This window comes from Amblyomma mixtum, chromosome 4 (genome assembly GCF_055824585.1).
Source record: "Amblyomma mixtum isolate Tamu chromosome 4, ASM5582458v1, whole genome shotgun sequence".
NCBI lineage: Eukaryota > Metazoa > Arthropoda > Arachnida > Ixodida > Ixodidae > Amblyomma > Amblyomma mixtum.
The window spans coordinates 25,678,913-25,700,185 of record NC_143015.1 but is presented as its reverse complement, the minus strand read 5'-3'; the positions used below and the strand labels follow the sequence as shown (position 1 = coordinate 25,700,185).

The 21,273-nt window shown below is 46.7% G+C and overlaps 1 protein-coding gene across 1 annotated transcript in view; it reads left to right on the top strand.

Moving 5' to 3' along the window:
- The window catches only part of B9d1 (B9 domain-containing protein 1), a 39,003-nt gene that overhangs the window by 15,640 nt on the left and 2,090 nt on the right, over positions 1-21,273 (top strand). The window contains exons 6-7 of the mRNA XM_089585316.1: positions 2,233-2,363; positions 16,412-16,541. Of these exons, the coding sequence (XP_089441442.1) occupies positions 2,233-2,363; positions 16,412-16,541 (261 nt within the window). The remainder of the gene's footprint in view (positions 1-2,232; positions 2,364-16,411; positions 16,542-21,273) is intronic.

The window sequence follows — 21,273 nt, the reverse complement described above, 5'->3', positions numbered from 1 at the left end:
CGACCGTTTTACAACTCAAACAGAACGTCTTCGCATGGCCGACTACAAGTCATTCCTGATGATGAGAGTCGCGGAATCATTATTCAACAAGTTTAAGCACCCAACCCAGGCAGAGCGGCCACATCACAGGAACCATCAAGAGAAAAAAGAAATTTGAGGTTGCACCATACATCCACAAAGTTTCACACAACCTTAAAAAGGTGTCTACGAAACATGGTGTCAGCATGGTTTTTACGGCAGCTCGCAAACTGTCAACACTACGCCCGATGGTTGGCAGGGTGCAATCAGAAACAGTAGTCTGCGGCAAAAAACACAAAAATCCCTTCACCTCATGTGCAGTAGGCGTGATCTACAAAATCAAGTTCACCTGTGGTCAGTATTATGTTGGACAAACCGGCAGGTGTATAAATGACAGACTAAGAGAACACTCAAACTCTCTCAAGAACGGCACTGGAGGCACCTGCCGGCGCACTGCAAAGAAAGCGGCTGTTTCCCGCTCTTCAGTGGTACAGTTATTTTAGGCCGCAGAAAACACCACCTTGAAAGAGAAATTTTTGAGCCAGCAGTCATTCTTCGTTCGGGGACAAACACATGCGTGAGCAATCCATCTGTGACGCTTCTCAAGAAAGAATTCGAATTTCTATCAAAATGATTAGATTCGGGGAAAGACGATGTTCGCTTATGTCACACGTGCCGTGTTTGCTAGTCGTTTTGTATCTATGCTCTCTTCACTGTATGTTTTTTTTCTTGTCGTTGATGAACGCAAAGCATATATTCGTTGACGCGAGTTTAAATAAAATCAGTTAGTTGGCGCTCTGTGGTGTGTTTTCTACGTCTGGTCCTTGTCCGCCGCGCCGAAGCATTTCTTGAAGTAAGCAATAGTACTATACAGTTCATTTCGTGTCCACGGGAACTTTGAAGAGCAGCGCGAAGGCAGTTTTAGGTCTAATTCAATTTTACCAATCTTAGAAACGATCAGACTGACAGTCTAGACTGCCCTTCTCTGAACAAGGCTGATGCCTCCAGCACGCCAGGGTTTTTCGGAAAACATTGCGATTTTCGAGCAACTGCAAAAGCCGCTGCGCTATCCTGTCGTGATGGAAGCTCAGTGCGAAAGTGCCATCTTTGAACGTGCCTACGGCTCAGATGGCAGACATCGAACTTTTTCAAGCTTTAGGTGGAATGGTTCTCACGAATATAACCTAGTAGTTAGTATATTTAAAAACATTAGGCAGATAACAGCGATTATCGCTCGCCAGCGGCTGACGGCAATTTACAAAGACGGGGCGGTTCCTAAATGGGTGATTACGTGAAGACCACGCAGCAGTGAAAATAATGACGAGGGTGTGGGCATCTGGCCGATTATTTTTGCCAGCGCCGCGGGTGCAGGCCCGAGCTATATAACGTGGAAATCCAGAAGACCTTTTCTTCCCAAATGACTATTTAAATTTATGAAGCCTACTGCATAAAAAACAAAATAGTAAGTCTGTTAACGTGTCATTCCTCTCTAGAAAAAAAAAGAGAGGTCCGGTTCCTCGATCAAAGAATGCGCTACACATGCTGGCATGACAAGCTGCCTCGTCGAGTTTTTGCTAATTTCTCGTTAGCAAGTGCTCATGCTGCTATGTTTGTATTCAGCATGTCTGCTGCAGTAAACCTCACTTGAAGTGCGCGGCTTGTCCTTTCTTTTCTATCCCTGTGTCCTTACTTGGATCTGCGGCTACAATGTGCGTCCGTTACAATGCTGCTTCATCAGAGTCCGTGTTTCTTACCCTTAGCGAAAGTCCCGTCTATGTCGTCAGGAAAGGATAAAGGTTTTTAGTGATTTCAACGTCAGTGAAAATTCGCAGTTCCTGTCGCATAGAAGCTTCTGTTTCCCCATTTTGCAGAAGAACCACTTTTTTTCTGTTTGACTATGAGCTTAACAAGGGTAATAGTGTAGCCAGTGAGTTCACAATCAACGGCGAAAGCAACACTCACGCATTAATGAGAGGAACAGATAGCATTGTGCTACGTTCCTTCTCCGACTGTTTGAGCGCCGTTTTGACCGTTGATTGCGAGCAGTGTTTCCACAAAAATCTATAAAAGGTTTGGATGCTATCTCCGTGTATAAGAACATTTTGCAGGAAATTAACTTGAATAAAGAAGAAGAATATTTTAGGAGCGCCGAACAAGCATAACGACAGCAGTACACACGCGCCACTAAACACTAGTGTGCGCGGTCCATCGCAGGCACCGGAAGTGTGTGCCACTCTTTGTTCCGGAGTCCTCTTCGACGATGCACAAGATGACCAGCTGGCTGACGGGACGACGGCCGGAGTTCGTCGACCCTAAGGTTGTGGCGCGAGGTGAAGGTCGAGAAGGTAAGTTGCACAGAGAGTGTCATTTGTAGATGCTGTGGTACCCAGAAGCCTAAAAGGAAAACTACGTACGGCAAACAGCGTTGACCCACAAAGAAAACTACAGGTGTCCTACGACTACTTTTCCAAGACCGGCGTACATTGGCTAAAAATTCATTGAAGAAGAAAAAGTTCAATGCCCGCACAACTCACTATCAGGGTCAGTGGATACCTCGATCGCGCTTGCAGATACGTGGAGGTGGTGACCACCAGCCAAAAACTGTGCTTTCGCACAATGTTTCCTCCTTGGCAATGCTAAACTGGAAACCCTTTTTACAATGCGGCTGCTAATACAAAAATATGCGAAAAATGCTTCCTCGAAAATGAACGACTGGCACACCTTGTACAGAACAACAGCATTGATCGCACTTAGAACTCAGGCTAATGAAGCACAACAATACAATCTTTTTCCTTATTTGGCTTTTTTATTGCGAAAGCAATACTACTTGCACTTTCACGCCTTTGCCGTGCCGCGGCGGTGACCACCATTGACCATGCGAAAGCAATACTACTTGCACTTTCACGCCTTTGCAGTGCCGCGGCGGTGACCACCATCGTGCTGCGGCGGTGAACACCATTGACCTCCATTTGACCTTGATTGCATTAGATTGGATTAGATTGGATTACATTAGCTTGGATTGGACTGGACTGGACTGGATTGGATTAGATTAGATTAGATTACATTAGATTAGATTACGTTGGATTGGATTGGATTCGATTGGATTGGATTGGATAGGAGTGGACTGGATTGGATTGGAGTGGATTGATTTGAATTTAATTGGATTGGATTGGATTGGTTTGGATTGGATTGTATAACCGATGCATCACCACAAGTCTAACCACAAGCACCACCACCAGCTACTCTACCAGCTGAACCATGGCGTAGCTACGGATATTGCTTTCGCAATTACCGTGCTTAACCAAGCTAAGCCACAGCGAATTTTTGAGCTAGTCACCGAGCAGGATCTCAACTGCTTCCAGTTAACTTCTGTCTGCGCATACAAGAGGGCGTCTACTCGACTGATTATTGCAGCTGGAGAATCCCTTCACAGATCCAGTGAAGCTGAAGCAATTTTCTGTTGTTAACCAGAATTCTCTATAGCGTACTGCTGGAGCTTAAAAGGGCGGTAATGATCTCACGAAACATATTAGGCGTTTTTCTACCTGCTGAAGGCGCGTCAGCTGCGGCAGTAGTATAGTGCCTAGGAGGAAGTATCATCATCATCAGCCTGACTACACCCACTGCAGGGCAAAGGCCTCTCCCATGTCTCCCTCATTAACCTTGTCCTGTGTCATCCGCCCGCCTAACTTTCTGCCGTCCCCTGCTACGTTTGCTTTCTCTTGGAATCCACTCTGTTACCCTTAAGGACCAGCAGTTATCTTGCCTTCGCATTACATGCCCTTCCCAAGCCCATTTCTTCCTCTTGATTTCAACTAAGATGTCGTTGACCCGCGTTTGTTCCCTCACCCACTCCGCCCTCTTGCGATCTCTTAACGTTACACCTATCATTTTCCTTTCCATAGCTCGCTGCATTGTTCTTAATTTAAGCTGAACCCTCTTGGTTAGCCTCCACGTTTCTGCCCCATAGGTGAGTACCGGTAGGATACAGCTGTTGTATACTTTTCTCTTCAGGGATATTGGTAAGCTGCCATTCATGACCTGAGAGAACCTGCCATGTGCGCCCCACCCAATTTTTATTCTTCTAGTTATTTCCCTCTCATGATCCGGATCTGCGGTCACTACCTGCCCTAAGTAGATATATTCTCTTACTACTTCCAGCACCTCGCTACCAATTTCGAACTGCTGTTCTCTTGCTTGGAAGTAGAAGAGCTCAGGAGGAAAAGAGTTACGTAGCTGTTTTGAAGCCCTGTGAAAAAGAATATGGGGGGTTAAAAGCCTGCCCCGGCCATGTGAGAGCCCGTGGCTTGTTTTACTGGAGAGGGTGAGGTATCGGCCGTCTAGTCCAGCAGGCTTTGTCGTGCCTACAGAGAGAGAAAGGAAAAGGAAGAAGCACGAAGAAGCTGGCCGCAGGGAGTAATGTTCCCTGCTGAGTTTTTCTGCATGACTGCTTGTGTGAACTAATAGCTAAAATGACGCATTTTATTTCTTTTAACGCACGAAGGACTGCCTTTCCTTGTACGAAGGTGACCTGCTATAAATCAAGCGGCATTTTTTTGTGAATCCGCATTGAATTGTGTATAATAAAAAAACTGTTTCTTGCCTCGAAACGTCGACCATGCAAGTGAAACTGCTGAGTGATTGAATATGAAATTAAAGCCGGTAATGAAAGGGCTGAGTTATCAACGAAATGTGAGCAAAACTGCAATCACAGATTCTGTATGCTTTAACTTACATGTTTAGGAACCCTTACCGACTGGCAGTCTTCCAAAAAAGAGTGGTAGGGTATTGTGTTGGACGATTTGTGCGAAAGGATCTTGGGCGGGCGTTTCTCCTAATGCGTTGAAAGTAGAGTGCTTCGCGCTGCGGCGCTCACTGCAGTCATGCACCAGGCTTGGCTCTCCTCAGCAGTTTGCCCTCCTGATAGTGCGCTCTTGAAAAGTGAGAATTTAATTCGAGGCGCGAATGTCTGGCCTTTTTCGAGCGAGAAACATGAAGTGTCGTGATAGGCCTATTTCGCTGACAGTACTATTCAGATTAATTATACCGTGCATATGAGTGATCCAATCTGATGTTTATGCAATTTCTGTAGAACTGCTGGAATGAGTGATCTGTTTGTAATATTGATGCTATGAACGGAGGGAGAAATAGCTCACCTTTGCTAATTATTTGGAAATAAAAAAGAAAGACTTCAAAATGAAGCGCCATGGGTGCTTAAAATGGGGTGTTACAGGTGTAGTGTCGAGAGACCGGAAGAAGCCAGAATCAGTTGGCGCGTAAACGCGGTGTTGATATCTGTCCCTTAGAGCGGGACTGATTCCCGACAGAACGTGGTAGGCGCTGAGAAGATAACCAGTGACGCCTTAGGCAGACAGAATGGATGCGGAGGATTCGAAACATAACCGATAAAGGCCATGCATATGGAGACAATGAACAATGTTGTAGGATAATATTATATATTATCCTTATATCAATATTGTAGTGTCAACCGCTTCTTGATAGTCGTGCCGTGCCCCCGCAAGTGTTGTGAAATTTTGTGCCATTGCTGGTCAATGCTCTTATTGCTTATGTCGGGTGACGTTGAACAGAACCCCGAGCCAAAAGTAAATGAGAAGTTGGAAGAAGTTCTTGAGAACCAAGCTGCGTTCGCGCGTAAGATGGATGACATCAAAGGTGAAATTGTTGCAGTGAGCGCAAAAACCGACAACTTGCAGGGCCTTCTTGATGCATTTGATGCGATGAATAACAGGATTTGTAAGCTAGAAGAAGAAGTCCAACAGCAGGCTGCAAAGCTTATCGATTATGAGAACCGAAGCCGACGTAACAATTTACTAGTATTTGGCGTCACTGAAACTGAAACAGACACTGAAACGGAAACAGAATCAAAACTGAACGAACTTGTTGTGGAAAATATATTTCGGAAAACTATGGGCGTGCAGGTTGGCACAGTGGAGCGAATTCATCGCCTTGGTAAAGCCCAACCAGAGAAATGTAGACCAGTTATTCTTAAATTTTACGATTCCAGAGAAAAGGAGAGTCTGCTGAAAAAAGGCACAAAGCTGAAGGGAACTTCTTGGCGTATTAGCCCTGACTATGCCAAAGAAACTGTAGAAGTGCGCCGAAAACTATGGGACAGTGCGACTGCAGACAGGGCTAAGAAGGCTAAGATCTTTCTTGTTCACGATAAACTTCGCGTCAACAATTAAACCTATATCTGGGATCACAGCCGAAACGAACGATGTCTGCTGTCTACAGGCCGCGGAGATAAGGCTGGTAATTCCAGACAGCACCAGTCAGATGAACCAGGCAGCCCAGCTCACCTTGATACCTCAATCAAGACTGCGGCGTCGGACGCATCATCGCAGATATAGCTACGTCTTTTAAGTATGAACGCGCGAAGCATTGCAAATAAGACTACCGAATTAGAATACTTGCTCCTTTCACAAAGTCCGCATGTTGTAATAATAACAGAAACCTGGTTGAATAACAATATATCTGCTGACTGCATTGTTCCTCCGGACTATATAATGTTTAGGAAAGACAGGGACACACGTGGCGGGGGCGTTTGTATCATCGTAAAAAACTCTTTATCTGCAGTAATGATGGAATGCAATGTTGCTGAAACAGTTTGGTGCAAGATGAAATTTTATAACATTACTTACATTATCGGAGCTGTGTACCGCACACCCTCTGCTTCACCTGAGTTCCTAGATGAACTAAACACTTTTTTATGTGCGAATGTCAAAACGAACACGAGACTAATAATGACCGGCGATTTTAACCTACCACAGATTAATTGGCAACGCCTATGTTCGGTTGGTCCTGATTCGTCTAACGGAGAGAAACTATTAGAAATTTTGTTCGCGTATAACATAAAACAAATTGTGCAAGATACAAGAATAACGCCAAATTCGCGGTCATGGTTGGACTTGGTGTTCCTGTCAAATAACATAAAAGAGCACACTGTTAACGTTGAAGATGGTGTCTTTGACCACAAGATGATTGTTGTTGCCATACCACTTGCAACCAGTGAGTGCTCAAGGCCTTATATACCTGTGCGCGTTAAAGATTATGGGCGAGCGGACGACACCTCCATTCTTGACTACCTGGAATCTGCCTTTGATGATTTTAAAACTGACTATGATTCCAAAACAGCAGAAGAGTTGCAGCAGCAATTTAAGAAAATTATACAACACTGCATTGACAGATATATTCGAACTCGTGTTAAAAAGCCGAAGTACCGAAGCCCCTGGATCACCAGGGACATAATTCATATGAAACGTAAAATAAAAAGACTGCGTAAAAAGAAAAATAGACGTATCCCAATTTTGCGACTTCGTGCCGAGCTGAAGCAAGCGCTGAAAGAAGCTGAAAAAAAGTTCGATGAAACGCTGAGCCGCTTCCTCAAAACGTCGCCGCAAAAGTTCTGGCGATACTTTAGTGACAGGAAGGAGAGAATACAGGAGATTAAGAACGAAAATAAGGTAATGATAAAGATGGAGCATATAGTAGATTACTTTAATCACTTTTTCCAGTCGGTATTCACCGCAACCCAAGATGACATAGACCTTAGTTCAGAACGCCTGTTCCCAAGCCAAACGAATGACGTCATAATTACGCAGGAGGGTGCATTTCAGCAGCTCCTCAATTTGGATGCTAAGAAGGCCAATGGACCAGACTACATACCAACCCAGTTTCTCCGAAGATATGCCGAGTGGGCGTCAAGATACCTTATACTTATTTTTCAAAAATCTTTGCACACCCATTGTGTACCACAAGATTGGCGCAATGCACTAGTAATTCCGGTGTTTAAAGGGGGAAACCGAGAACTTGGAAATAACTACCGCCCAATATCTCTTACATCGATTTCTCGTAAACTTATGGAACATAATATAGCGAAGCACATCTTTCATCACCTAGAATCAAGCGCTTTACTTTGCCCTCACCAACACGGATTCAGAGCAGGCCTTTCCACCACTACACAACTTGTAGAGACAATTCATGATTTTGCAATGACGATTGATGGGAAGCAGCAGATTGACGTTACCGCTATAGACTTTGCCAAAGGTTTTGATAAAGTGCCGCACAATAAATTAGGTTTTAAACTGGAAAGAGCTGGAATTAATTTGAATATTGTGAAATGGGTTAAAGCTTATTTGACAAATCGTAACCAAGTGGTCAAAGTGGATGGTCATGTGTCCGGCCCACTAGCAGTGCTTTCAGGAGTTCCGCAGGGTTCTGTTCTGGGACCATTGTTATTTTTAGTCTATATTGTTACCGGGTAGTTCCGCTTGGGATTGCAGACAGGGCGGACACGGAAGACAGGGCTTTCAAGTAGTAGTGAAAACATTTTTTTTTTTTTTCAGAAGGAAGAGTTAGGGAGTAGGGGGATGGAAACGACAGGCGTTTACTGCAGGCACCAGCCGACACTGCTCGACCGTTGTCTTCTTCAAAACTCACGAGCTTCGTCTTCGTCTTTCCTGATGCGCATATCAGTGCATGCACCGCCTAATGCAACACTACCCCGCCGGCTGAAAAGCCAGTGGGGTCCTTGGGGGGGTGTTGTCAAAGAAGACTGCCGTATAAGCCGCGTGTTCGCCAAATGCAGCCGGTACAGCCAGCGATGACAGCGCCGCCCACCGGCAGGTAGCAGCCACATTAAGGCTGGTTATAAATATTCATTCAGAACGACGGCTTGACATCGCCGCTATGGCGCAGTGGATTAGAGGCACGTGTTGCGTATGGAAGGTCGGCCGTTCGACTCCGCTCTCGGTACTGTAATTTTATTGTTTTTTCATCCCATTTTTTCCCTTTTAGGTCGCAAATCGTGATGCTTAGTGGCATATAACGCCGTTTAAGAGGATTTATTATCCCTTTTAGGTAAGCCGTTGTGACAATCTTCAGTCACCGTGATCAATTCACCGTGGTTTCAAGCCTTGTGGCTGTACAGGCTGCAGTTGGCGAATACGCGTCCCGGTGCGAACTAGCCCAAACCAGGGTCCGTGTAGTACGGCTTGAGGCGTGCAACATGGACCGTCTCGGTGCGAGGTGTAGAGGTATGGCGGGCGGAATTCAAGGGTGCAATTTCGTATGTCACTGGAGTCACTTGTCGTAAAATACGGTAGGGTCCTGTATAACGGGGCAAAAGCTTTTCCGAGAGGCCCACGCGGCGAGCTGGGGTCCAAAGCAGCACGAGAGAGCCGCAAGAATACTGGGGGTTGCGATGACAGGAATCATAGCGACGTTTCTGGGAGTGCTTGGAGGCTGTGAGACGGTTGCGTGCAACAATGCGGGCAGCATCAGCTCGGGCTATGGCGTCACGAGCATATGAGCTGGCAGTGGCGACTGAAGGGAGCAGGCTGTCAAAAGGAAGCAGAGGGTCACGGCCGTATAGAAGATAGAAGGGGGACTAGCCGGTAGTGGTTTGACGCGAAGAATTGTATGCAAATGTCACAAATGGCAGCGTGATGTCCCAGTCGCGGTGGTCATCAGAAACGTACATGGACAGCATGTCAGTCAATGTCCGGTTAAGGCGTTCGGTAAGCCCGTTCGTCTGTGGATGGTAGGCAGTCGTGAAAGAATGGCGAACGTTGCACAACCGCAGGATCTCGTCGACTATACGCGCAAGAAAGCAACGGCCACAGTCGGTGAGCAGTTGGCGGGGAGCTCCATGCACGAGTATAGCGTCGTTAAGGAGGAAAGCAGCAACATCAGTTGCACAACTGGTTGGTATTGCTCGTGTGACCGCGTAGCGTGTGGTGTAATCAGTGGCCACCGCGATCCATTTGTTCCCCGATGCGGACAGCGGAAAAGGCACTAGAAGATCCAGACCCACACGAGAAAATGGGTCTATGGGGATGTCGATCGGCTGCAGAAGTCCAGCTGGTAAAACTGATGGCTTTTTCCGGCGTTGACAGCGGTCACAAGCAGCCACGTAGCGGCGGACGGCGCGGTATAGGCCTGGCCAAAAGAACCGACGGCGCACACTGTCGTATGTGCCAGAGACGCCGAGATGACCCGCAGTAGGAACGTCGTGAAGCTGTTAAAGGACGGCTGTGCGTAGGTGCTGAGGGACGACTAGTAGAAGGTCGGGGCCATCAGGTCGCATATTGTGTCGGTATAAGGTGCCGTCGTGGAGCACAAATAAATGAAGGGAAGGGTCATGGCGATCGGCGCAGAGGCGATTGATAATTTCGCGAAGCTGGGGGTCCTGGCGTTGCTCTCGGCGAATGTTGGAAAAGTCAGAAATAGAGAGCACGCAATCTTCACTGTCACATTCAGGTTGGCTTGGCGGGCCGACTGGATGACGGGACAGGCAATCGGCGTCTCGATACAACTGGCCAGACTTATAAACTACTGAAAAATTGTACTCCTGAAGGCGCAAGGCCCAACGTCCAAGGCGGCCAGTAGGGTCTTTGAGTGTAGAAAGCCAACACAAGGCGTGGTGGTCAGTGACTACGGTGAATGGCCGCCCATACAAGTAGAGGCGGAACTTCGTAATGGCCCAAACTAGGGCTAAGCACTCACGTTCAGTGATGGAATAATTCTGTTCGGCCGTAGAGAGGAGTCGGCTGGCATAGGCGATGACGCGAGGGGAGCCGAGCTGACGTTGTGCGAGAACGGCACCAATGCCATGACCACTTGCGTCGGTACGTACTTCTGTGGGGGCGGATGGATTGAAGTGAGCCAACAGTGGCGGACGGGTGAGGTGGGCAATAAGAGCGGCGAAGGCGGCCGATTGTTCGTGGCCCCAGGAAAAGGAGACGTCTTTTTCCAGAAGCTGCGTGAGCGGACTGGCGATTTCCGCGAAGTTTGGTACAAATCGCCGGAAGTAGGAGCAAAGTCCGAGGAAGCTACGCACGCCGCCGCTAGATTGCGGTATAGGAAAACCACTTACAGCGCGAATTTTGTCGCGGTCCGGCTGAATGCCATCGGTGTTGACCAAATGCCCTAGGATCTTGAGTTCCCGGCGACCAAAGCTACACTTCTTGGAGTTCAACTGAAGGCCAGCTCGTCGGAAGACGCCAAGAATAGCCGAAAGACGATGGAGGTGGCCCTCAAAGGTTGATGAAAATACGATGACGTCATCGAGGTAGCACAGACATGTGGTCCATTTGAACCCGCGTAGTATGGAGTCCATCATGCGCTCGAAGGTCGCAGGGGCATTACATAAGCCGAAAGGCATCACCTTGAATTGGTAGAGTCCATCCGGGGTGACAAAAGCCGTCTTCTCACGATCTCTTTCGTCAACAGAGATCTGCCAATATCCAGAACGGAGATCTATGGAGGAGAAGTAGTTGGCACCATGCAGGCAGTCGAGGGCGTCATCGATCCTAGGAAGAGGGTACACGTCTTTCTTTGTTATCTTGTTTAGGTGTCGATAATCTACGCAGAACCTCCAGCTGTTGTCTTTCTTTTTGACAAGTACTACCGGAGACGCCCAGGGGCTGCTCGACGGCTCAATAATGTTGCTGGCCAACATTTTGTCCACTTCTTCCTGAATGACCTGGCGTTCTGAAAGAGCAACTCTGTAAGGCCGTCGGTGAAGAGGGAGGGCATCTCCAGTATCGATGCGATGTGTGACGACGGACGTTTGGCCCAGGGATCTGTGGCCGAAATCAAAAATGTCGCTGTACGATCGCAGAAGGTCGGCAAGGGCACTAGCATATTCTGGACGCAGGTCAGAGGCAACCATGGCAGAGATGCGGTCCTCCGGACTAAGTGACGGGACAGGTTGTGCAGTTACCTCGGCGTGACGGTCGGACAGCACTGCAGAAATAGTAAAGCTGGACAAAGGTGACAGCTCGGCAAGGAATATGCCCTCCGGGAGAACTTGCGAAGATATGCTGAAGTTGAGTACCGGGATGTAGCTGAGGTTGTTCTCGAGGTGTACAATGTTATGAGGTAGGGCGATGTTGTGTTGTAGAGTGACGTCGGTGAGGGGGTTGACAACGTAGTTGCCGTTAGGGAGGGAGGGAAAAGGTGACATGGGCACGTATACTGCCGCCTCGGGAGGTAGGCGAGTAAATGTACTGGAGCGGAGGCGAGGCTGGGAATGGTCAGCACTAGGGTCGTGAACACAATGGGGCAGGGCTAGGCGCAGAAGTCCGGAGGAACAGTCGATGAGAGCGGAATGGGGTGTTAAAAAGTCTAGCCCTAAAATTACGTCTTGAGGACAAGTAGTAAGGACGCAATACTAACGCGCGCAGTGCACATTCCGATGATGGTAGTAGTGCTTCCATCACCAACACGAACTGTCGAGGTGTCAGCGGGCGTAAGAACTTTCTTGAGGCGCTGGCGGAACGACGAACTAAGAACTGAAATATGGGCTCCAGTGTCAATGAGAGCGAGCACAGGGACTCTATCCACGAGAACATTGATCAGGTTGCGGTGTGGTGCGATGGTCGAAACACAGTTGGCAGTCCGGGTGGGTAACGCAGCGTCACGTCCGGGCGCTGCGTCGCCTAGTTTCCCGAGTAGGGGTCTTGGTACGTTGGGGAGAAGCTGCGGCGAGGAGTAGGTGATCGAGAACGGTGGGCTTGGGGCGATGGCGAACGGCTAGGACGATGAACTCGCGCAATGTTCTCGGTACGAAGCTGTGCCGGGGGGACAGAAACGGGCCGTGGTGCATATAGTCGTGGCGGAGGGGTCTATTGTAGGGGTTAGAGGGGGGAACCGGGCGGCTGCGGCAATAGCGGGACATATGGTCACGCCGACAGCAGACGAAGCAAATAGGCCGGTTGTCAGATGTGCGCCACTCCGCAGGATTGCGGACAGGGTAGCGCGGTGTGTAGGACGGGGTTGTGGTAGCAGCAGCAACCACTGGTATTGGCTGTGGTGCAGGAGGTGGCGTGGTAAGATTGGAGACGAGGCCCACATTCGCGAATTCTTGGCGGACAACAGCCTGTATCATGGCTATTGTGGCCTCTGCAGGAGGGGATGGAAGGGTAACAGGAGTCAAGGCCTCGATTTCCCTGCGGACGATGGTAGTGAGGTTGTTTTGACTTGAAGGCTGCTGCAAAGTGGGCGGATCATCACATGAGGATGTAGTTGCCGTGTTGGGAAGGCGCATAAATCGATGGACGATGCGGCGCTGCTTCGCCTGTTCGAAACGGCGACACACTTGCAGGACTGTGTCCACCGTAGAGCAGTCTTTGCAGAGAAGTATATTGAAGGCGTCATCGGCGATACCCTTAAGTATATGGCCCACTTTATCAGCTTCGGTCATGGAGGCGTTCACCTTCCGACAAAGGGCGAGGACGTCCTGTATGTAGGCGAGATATGATTCAGTCGACGATTGGGCGCGAGTAGCCAGGTCGTTTTTGGCTGCTAGAGCTCGCCCAATTGGCTTGCCGAACAAGTCCTGAAGTTTTTGTTTGCAGATGTCCCAAGTAGGCATTTCCTGTTCGTGGTTGGTAAACGAGGTCTTCGCCGTTCCCGCTAGATAGAAGATGATGTTTGCTAGCATTATGCTAGCATCCCACCGGTTATTCTTGCTGCACCTTTCATATTTATCGAGCCAATCTTCAACATCCGTCTTGTCTTCGCCGTTAAAAATAGGAGGATGGCGGATTTTGGTTAAGACCATGTGGGAAGCTGGAGTTTCCGGAGCGGGTGATGCATCCTGGGATGCCATGCTTACTGTGGCAGTCGGTGGGGTGAGCTCGGGGAGATGGCGTCCACTGCGCAAATCCAGGTTTCTGGCGCGGAATACGAGGAGCTGTGGCCAGGGGAATCGAAAGGACCTCCACCAAGATGTTACGGGGTAGTTCCGCTTGGGATTGCAGACAGGGTGGACACAAAAGACAGGGCTTTCAAACGACAGGCGTTTACTGGAGGCACCAGCCGACACTGCTCGACCGTCGTCTTCTTCAAAACTCACGAGCTTCGTCTTCGTCTTTCCTGATGCGCATATCAGTGCATGCACCGCCTAATGCAACAATATTAATGATATCTCTGCTGTTCTAGAACCATATGTACGACTAAAGCTATTCGAAGATGACTGTTTAATTTATTCTACAGTTAGAAACAAGGACGACCAGCTTAGAATTAACAACTCTTTACAGGCTTTAAGAAAATGGTGCAGAAAATGGAACATGGAAATAAATTATTCGAAATCAACATACACGCACATTACAATGAAGAAGTCTGTTCTTTTGTTCCCATATGTCATTGGTGACAAATGCTTGGTAAATGTAACTCAGTTTAAGTATCTAGGAATGACAGTAACACAAAACTTAAATTGGGGCACACATATAGAAGAGGTTTGTTCTAAAGCATACAAGAGGTTTTGTTTTTTGAGAAAAAAATTGGAGCATGCTACACGGGATATAAGACTAATTGCATATAAAGCTTTTGTGAGGCCAGTCCTTGAGTATGCGTCAGTAGTATGGAGTCCTAAACAGAATTATTTAAAGAAACAATTAGAAAGAGTTCAGAGTAAAACGAGCTTCTGGGCAAGTTGGTTACTTTGCTTCCACATCACTGCAGCGTAAAGAAGACGAGCACAAAGGAAGAAAACACTTACGACATGGACAAAGCAGCGTTTGTCCGTGTCGTAAGTGTTTTCTTCCTTTGTGCTCGTCTTCTTTACGCTGCAGTGATGTGGAAGAGTTCAGGGGTACGCAGTACGCTTTATTTGCTGCCGATATTGAAGGACAGACTCAGTTGCGGATATGCTCTCTTCCTGTAACCTGGATTTATTAGAAACACGACGACAAAAAAATCGGCTGAAGCTATTGTTCCAGATGCTCCAAGGACAGATAAATATTCAGAAGGAAACATACATACAATCACCAGGCAAACGCAGTTCTAGAACAAATCATGGTCGGATAATTCAGCCTTACAACGCCCGTAGTGAAACTTTCGAACATTCCTTCTTCCCTCATGCAGTTGAAATGTGGAATGATTTGCCAATGAGTGTTGTGGAACAGAGTGATGTGCATGAATTCGAACGATCTCTGGATAACCACCTGCTTGAAAGTGCCATTTGATGCTTGACTGAATGATGTACCGTTTCATGCTGATGTATTCAATGCTTGTGAATAGTGCTGTTTTTCTATGAAATTTTTATACCCTCTTTGTAAGGACCCTCGCACGAGGGTTGACAGTATTGTTAAATAAATAAATAAAGTAAATAAATAAATCAGCTGTACTTACGTTATCTCAGGATAAGAAAGATCAATGGCTGACCATGGCCGCCTTTCAGGTGTTGATTACGATGATAATAAATAATATGATCACTGTTATGAATGCAGCAGAGAACATGTATCGTAGAGGGAATATTTTGCAATTTTAATTAAACAGTATCAGCGGCATGCTAAGAAGTATTTAAGATTTCATTACGTGTACAAAAGTGTGATGACTAGAAACAAACTGAGGCTCATGGCGGCTCTATTTTTCTGTAGCATACATTTGACCTGGAGAAAGGGCAAACTGTTCGGGGAGCTCCAACCGGGCTGCAGTTTCACAATAGAGACTTTTAGCATAGCTTATGAGTGCTTACGTACGTTATACGCAAGCATTTAGCGGGAGGTTACCGTGGAAGTCGCAAGGGCACTTTTAGTTTACCTTATGGCAGCCAGAACGCAACGATAGCCAATGCCGCCGTGGCTCCTTCTGCTGTTATATTGTAAAAGCATTTTCTGTCATATTTTTCGCGCTCAGCCACGGCATTTGCCAAGCTTATCAAAGTCGTATCACGTAGACAGCGATGTCAGCACCAACACGAGCACTGCGACGGGCCAGCCACGATCACTCGTGGGCCAGCTGACCGCTGAAACGGTTAATTTTTACAGGGCTTTGACTACCTTGACGTAAAAATCCAAATCAAGCCAATCCACAGTCGGTGGTGTTTTATTAGGGTTAGGAACGGCGGAATCGTTACACGGAATCCAAAATAGGGCAAGTTTGTCGCTCATTCGTTCTGTTGTCGGCGAGAGGAGGCAGAGCGAATATCACATGTTCCATTTAAGGGCAATGATATGCCTGAAAACCCAATAACATTTACAATTTCTCTCCGAAGCTGGCAACGTGGGCGCCGCCATGTTAACAACGCTATTTTTCCTGGCGTACGCAAGAACACGCACGCTAAAATTCGAAAAATAGCGTACGTAGCGCGAGCGTACGTAAAATCTGGGTTTGAAATAGTGTTTGGGGCATGCGCAGTACGAGCGACGCTATTTTATAGCGTTCGCTATGACTTTGCTGTACTAAAGCTCTGTAATGTCTTCTCTTACGAATAACGGAGGCCAATTCTCGAGTAAGCAAGCCGGCATTTATGTTTTAAAATGTTACAGTGGTTATTTTCTAACAATGCACCCATTGCAATTTGTGCACATGTGGCCGCGCGCCTATTCGCTCCTCTCAAGTACTCCGTCGCACTTTCGCGCAGTTACAAGAACCACATCGAACGGAACAGTAAGCGTGGCGTTCAACGTCCTCACGAAGGACCTAAAGAAGCTAGGCTACAACGTTGGCAGCTGTGAGTCGACGGCGAGTGGACACATTGGACTCCCTTTCTGGTGAGCAAGTGATATGCTGCTCTCTCCGCTGGCAGCGTAGGTGCTCAGGTGCCCACGTAGCACGTCAGTTATGCGTAGATCAGTGTCAGCTGTTATTTATTTATTTATTTATAAATACTGCTGTCTCTGAGGAGAGACATAGCAGGAGTGGGTGAATACATGAGTAAAAACAAATAACATGGGTAGCATAGAAATAGATAACACAGAAATATTAAAAACAGATCAACGGGTCAAATTGTCAGGCAACTGAACAACAAACTCTTCAATTGGCAATGAACGAAGTGAGCCGTCCAATCGATTCCAAATCTCAACGGTTAGAGGGAAAAAAGAAAATTTAAAACAATCTATATGTGGTTTGAAGGGAACAATGTTTAATGGGTGGTTCCGTCGGGTTGCACGTGCGCTTGATGACACAAATGTGAAGGGTGCCTGAATGCCAGATGATGTGTGAACGATCTTGTGCAGCATAATGATGCGTTCACGTGTGCGCCTATGTTCTAATGTTTGTAAAGATAAACTGTGCATATGGGAAGAAGGTGAAAACTTGCGATCATACCGGCTGAAGATGAATCTTATTGCTTTTTTTTGAACTGATTCTAAACGGTCAATGTCGCGCGCGTAATGAGGGGACCAGACAATTGAGGCGTACTCCAGGATGGGTCGAACTATAGTGATTTGTAAGCAGTTAATTTACATTCCTTCGTGGCATTTTTTAAGGTTCGTTTGAGATAACCAAGTTTGCGAAGTGCTTTCCCAGATATGTTATTTATGTGAGCATTCCATTTTAAGTTATGCGAAAATATAACGCCCAGGTATCTGAACTCGCTGACGTGGGTCAAGCAGTTACCGTTGTTACTGTAAGAGAAATGCAGCGGATTCTTTTTGTTACCAAAGGTCATTGCAACTGTTTTAGTGAAATTAATTTTCATTTGCCATGCATTACTCCATTCACAGAACAATGAAAACACTTTGTTTAGTTCCTGTTGATCATCGGCGTTAGCAACGTTGCGGTAAAGCACACAGTCATCGGCATATAGGCGTAACTTCACTGCGGTGTCGTTAGTAACATTAGCTACATCATTAATAAAAATTATAAAGAGTAGAGGCCCAAGCACCGACCCTTGGGGCACACCTGAAGTTACAGTGACTGACGATGACTGTGCATGGTTAAAAGTGACGAACTGGGATCTTAAGTGTAAGTAGTCGGTTATCCAGTCCAGTAACTTATTGCCGTTAAACATGGTGCGTAGTTTACGAAGAAGCTTATTATGGCAGACCATGTCAAATGCTTTGGAGTAATCTATAAATATTGCATCGGTTTGATCACGGTTATTTAAAGCGGAAGCGATGTCGTGAGTAAATTCAATGAGCTGAGTGACAGTGGAAAAACCAGATCGAAAACCGTGCTGACAGTGTGACAGTAGATTATGACAAGTTAAGAACTGAACAAGGTGCTTGTGAATAATGTGCTCAAGAAGCTTGCAGCAAGTGGAAATTAGGGAGATTGGTCGGTAATTACTAATTCGTTGTTTATCGCCAGATTTAAACACCGGGATGACATTGGCAATTTTCCAAGCCCGGGGAACGGAGGATGTGTCCAGTGATTTGTTGAAAATCACTGTAAGGTAACGGGCACTCCATTCCGAGTACCTCTTTAAAAACATGTTAGGTATGGCGTCTGGTCCCGCACTTTTAGTTGTGTCAATTTTTACTAACAGATTGTGAACCCCAGGGTAGCTTACTTCGAGGTTGGGTAACTGGTGTTCCGAGCTATGAATGAAGGGAGGATTGGTACCATCATCAAGATGAAAGACAGAGTGAAAGTTATTGAAGGCTTCAGAAATGGTTACGGGATCAGTGCAAGGCTGCTCGTTGATAATGAAAGATACAGAGTCATGGGAAGAGGGTAATATTGTTTTCCAAAATTTCGATGGGTTCTCTTTCATGAATGTTGACAGTGTTGTGTTGAAGTAAAAGTGTTTAGCTTGTGTCATTTTTGTTTTTAGCTCCGACTTGAGTGAAAGTAGTAGTGAATCGCGGCTTTCGTTTCCTGGCCGGCTGCGCTTGCGCAAGCGCTTGATGCGTCTTATGAGATGAATTATGTCTCTTGTGTACCACGGATGCTTCGGGTTATGTTTCACACATTTTGTGGGGACGAAATGAAGCACACAGCTATGTACTAAATTATAAAACTGCTCTAACAAAGCATCAACACCACACGTTTCACTGTCTGTCACGAAATCTCCGAAAGACGACGCTAGCAGTTCAGTAATAGCACGGTCGTTGGCACGGGTAAAATCTTTAACAATATTGAAATTCGGCTTATGGGGCTCACAAACCACATTAAATTGCATGAAAACACACTTGTGATCTGACAGTCCGTCGACTACATCACACTGAAATCCGTATTGCAGCAACTGTTTATTAACAAAAACAAGGTCAAGAACAGAGTTTACTCGAGTTGGACATTCAACGACTTGTGTTAAATCATATGATATAGCCATATTAATTAGGGATTCACAAACAACCTTGTCACGACCTGTTGAAATTAACAACTTCCAATCGATACAAGGGGCATTGAAATCACCTGTAATGGTCATTTTATACTTGTGGAGCCTGTGTTCCGCTATGTATTCTGTAATGTGCGAGAAAATATTTTCCGAACCGGGCGGACGTACACAGCACCCACGACTGTCACGAAACCAGAAATGTTTAGCCGGCACCAAACAGACTCAGTATTCGGAAGTTCTGGCAATACAAAAATTTCAATGCCTTTTCTAATGAACAGAGCTACGCCCCCTCCTCTAGCAAACTGCCTGTCGTTTCTGATCACCGAGTAATCTGGAGGCAAAAATTCTACATCTGATATGGAGTTGTCCAACCATGTTTCTGTTACGCAAATAACTGACGGAGTGTAACATTCTACAAGCCAATTGAAATCTTCAATCTTATTAAGCAAGCTTCTAGCATTTAAGTTCAAAAGAGTCAGTTTCTGCTTTTCTTTCTGCTCATTTCTACCTTTCTGCTCATTAACGAGTCACTCTGTGTCCCTAGGCACTGCAGCACGTGCAGCCTTGACAAGCCTTTTGGAAACATCATCCCAAGTGTAACGAACACTGTCGACTATCAGGGAATCGTATTGCAACCTATACTTATCTGCTTCTTTGCGGATATCAACCGAGTTGTCCCAGAGAGCCTTCCTAATGTGCCGTACACGCGCAGAAAAGTCTTCGCTAATGTGCGTATCAGATCCTTTTAGTTTTCTGGAGTTTTTGAGGATGGAAAGCTTGGTTCTAAAGTCTAGCAGTTTAAAAATGACAGGTCTCGTCTTTTCAGTTGTTTGCTTGCCAAGCCTGTGACAGCGTTCAATACCTTGACATTGGATTCCAAGTTTGGAATACAGTAACTCCGATACAGAAGCCAATAGTCCCTCAGAAGTTTCATTTGATGGTTCCTTCAAGCAATAGATGATTAAGTTATTCCTACGGGATCGGTTTTCCAGGTCATCATTTTTGCGGTCAAGTTTGGTAATGACATCTTTAAGATTCTCAACAGTTATCTCAAGATCATGAACACGCTGAAGAGCGTCGTTAGCAGTTGAAGCCAACGCCTCTATGTGCGTAATGCGCTGTTCAAAGGTAGCCATTCTAGAGTTGAGCGCGGAAAGCTCTGCGCTGATTCGTGCTTGTCCAGCTAGCAGCTCCGTTAGCATTTCCTCTGACTTTGGGCCTGGATTTGTCTCGACATCGCCGGACAGTTGCAACAAAATTCTTAACGAATGCAGTAGGCAAGAAAAAATACACACAAAGTGCTGAGGGTCTGGCAGCAGCAATAAGAAACGATCATCGCTCCTATAACATTTGAAAGCATATTTGTGGCCTACCTGCAAAATGAAGCACACGTGTTTGCAAGAACCGTTCGCCATGCCGCTGCCAGACCCACTGAAGAGGATTGGCCGGTGTGTTGCTTTTATATCCCGTCGGGTCCGTGTCGATGACGTTCCGGGGTTGTGCTATGCGTGGTCGAGACAAGCGAGATCGACGGAAGATGAGGTTATGGTTGCATTGCCATCTATCGGTTGACAGCAGGAACTGAATGGAGGGCCCGTGAGCGTGCATTTTCCATGAAGGAAGCTTGAAGAAGAAGCATTGCTCAGGAAGTATGGTCCAGCGATGCTTGCGGCTATCTGCAAAATGAAGCACACGTGTTTGCAAGAACCGTTCGCCATGCCGCTGCCAGACCCACAGACCCGCTGCCAGACCCGCTGCCGCTGCCAGACCCGCTGCCAGACCCCCGCTGCCAGACCCATATATTTTTGCTCGAAGGCGTGTAGTAACATCGGGAGCAAAAGTAGTAGGCCCCTGTTCCATGTTCCGACCCTTGTCACTCTACACAGGGGCTGCACCTGACAAAGCTCTTCTGGTGTGGAAACCGGCCCACTGCGCCGGTCTCGACACCAGGAGTGTTTTTGTCAGATGGAGCGCCCTCGCAGAATGACACGGGCCGGAACTTGGAGGGGTGGTCTGTAACTTTTGCCCCCGATAGTAGAGCCTTTGTCAAAAGTTTGGAGCCCAGGGGGTTTTCTTTTGAGCCATCCTGTATCGTTCTCAATGGATCTCTAGTGCTCCAAATTTCCTGGACATGAGAAGATTTCTCGTACTGCCTCCTGCAATAGGTAGGACTTTCATGAATGCTCCTGGAGTCCCAATATAAATCTTGGAAGTTAACCCCC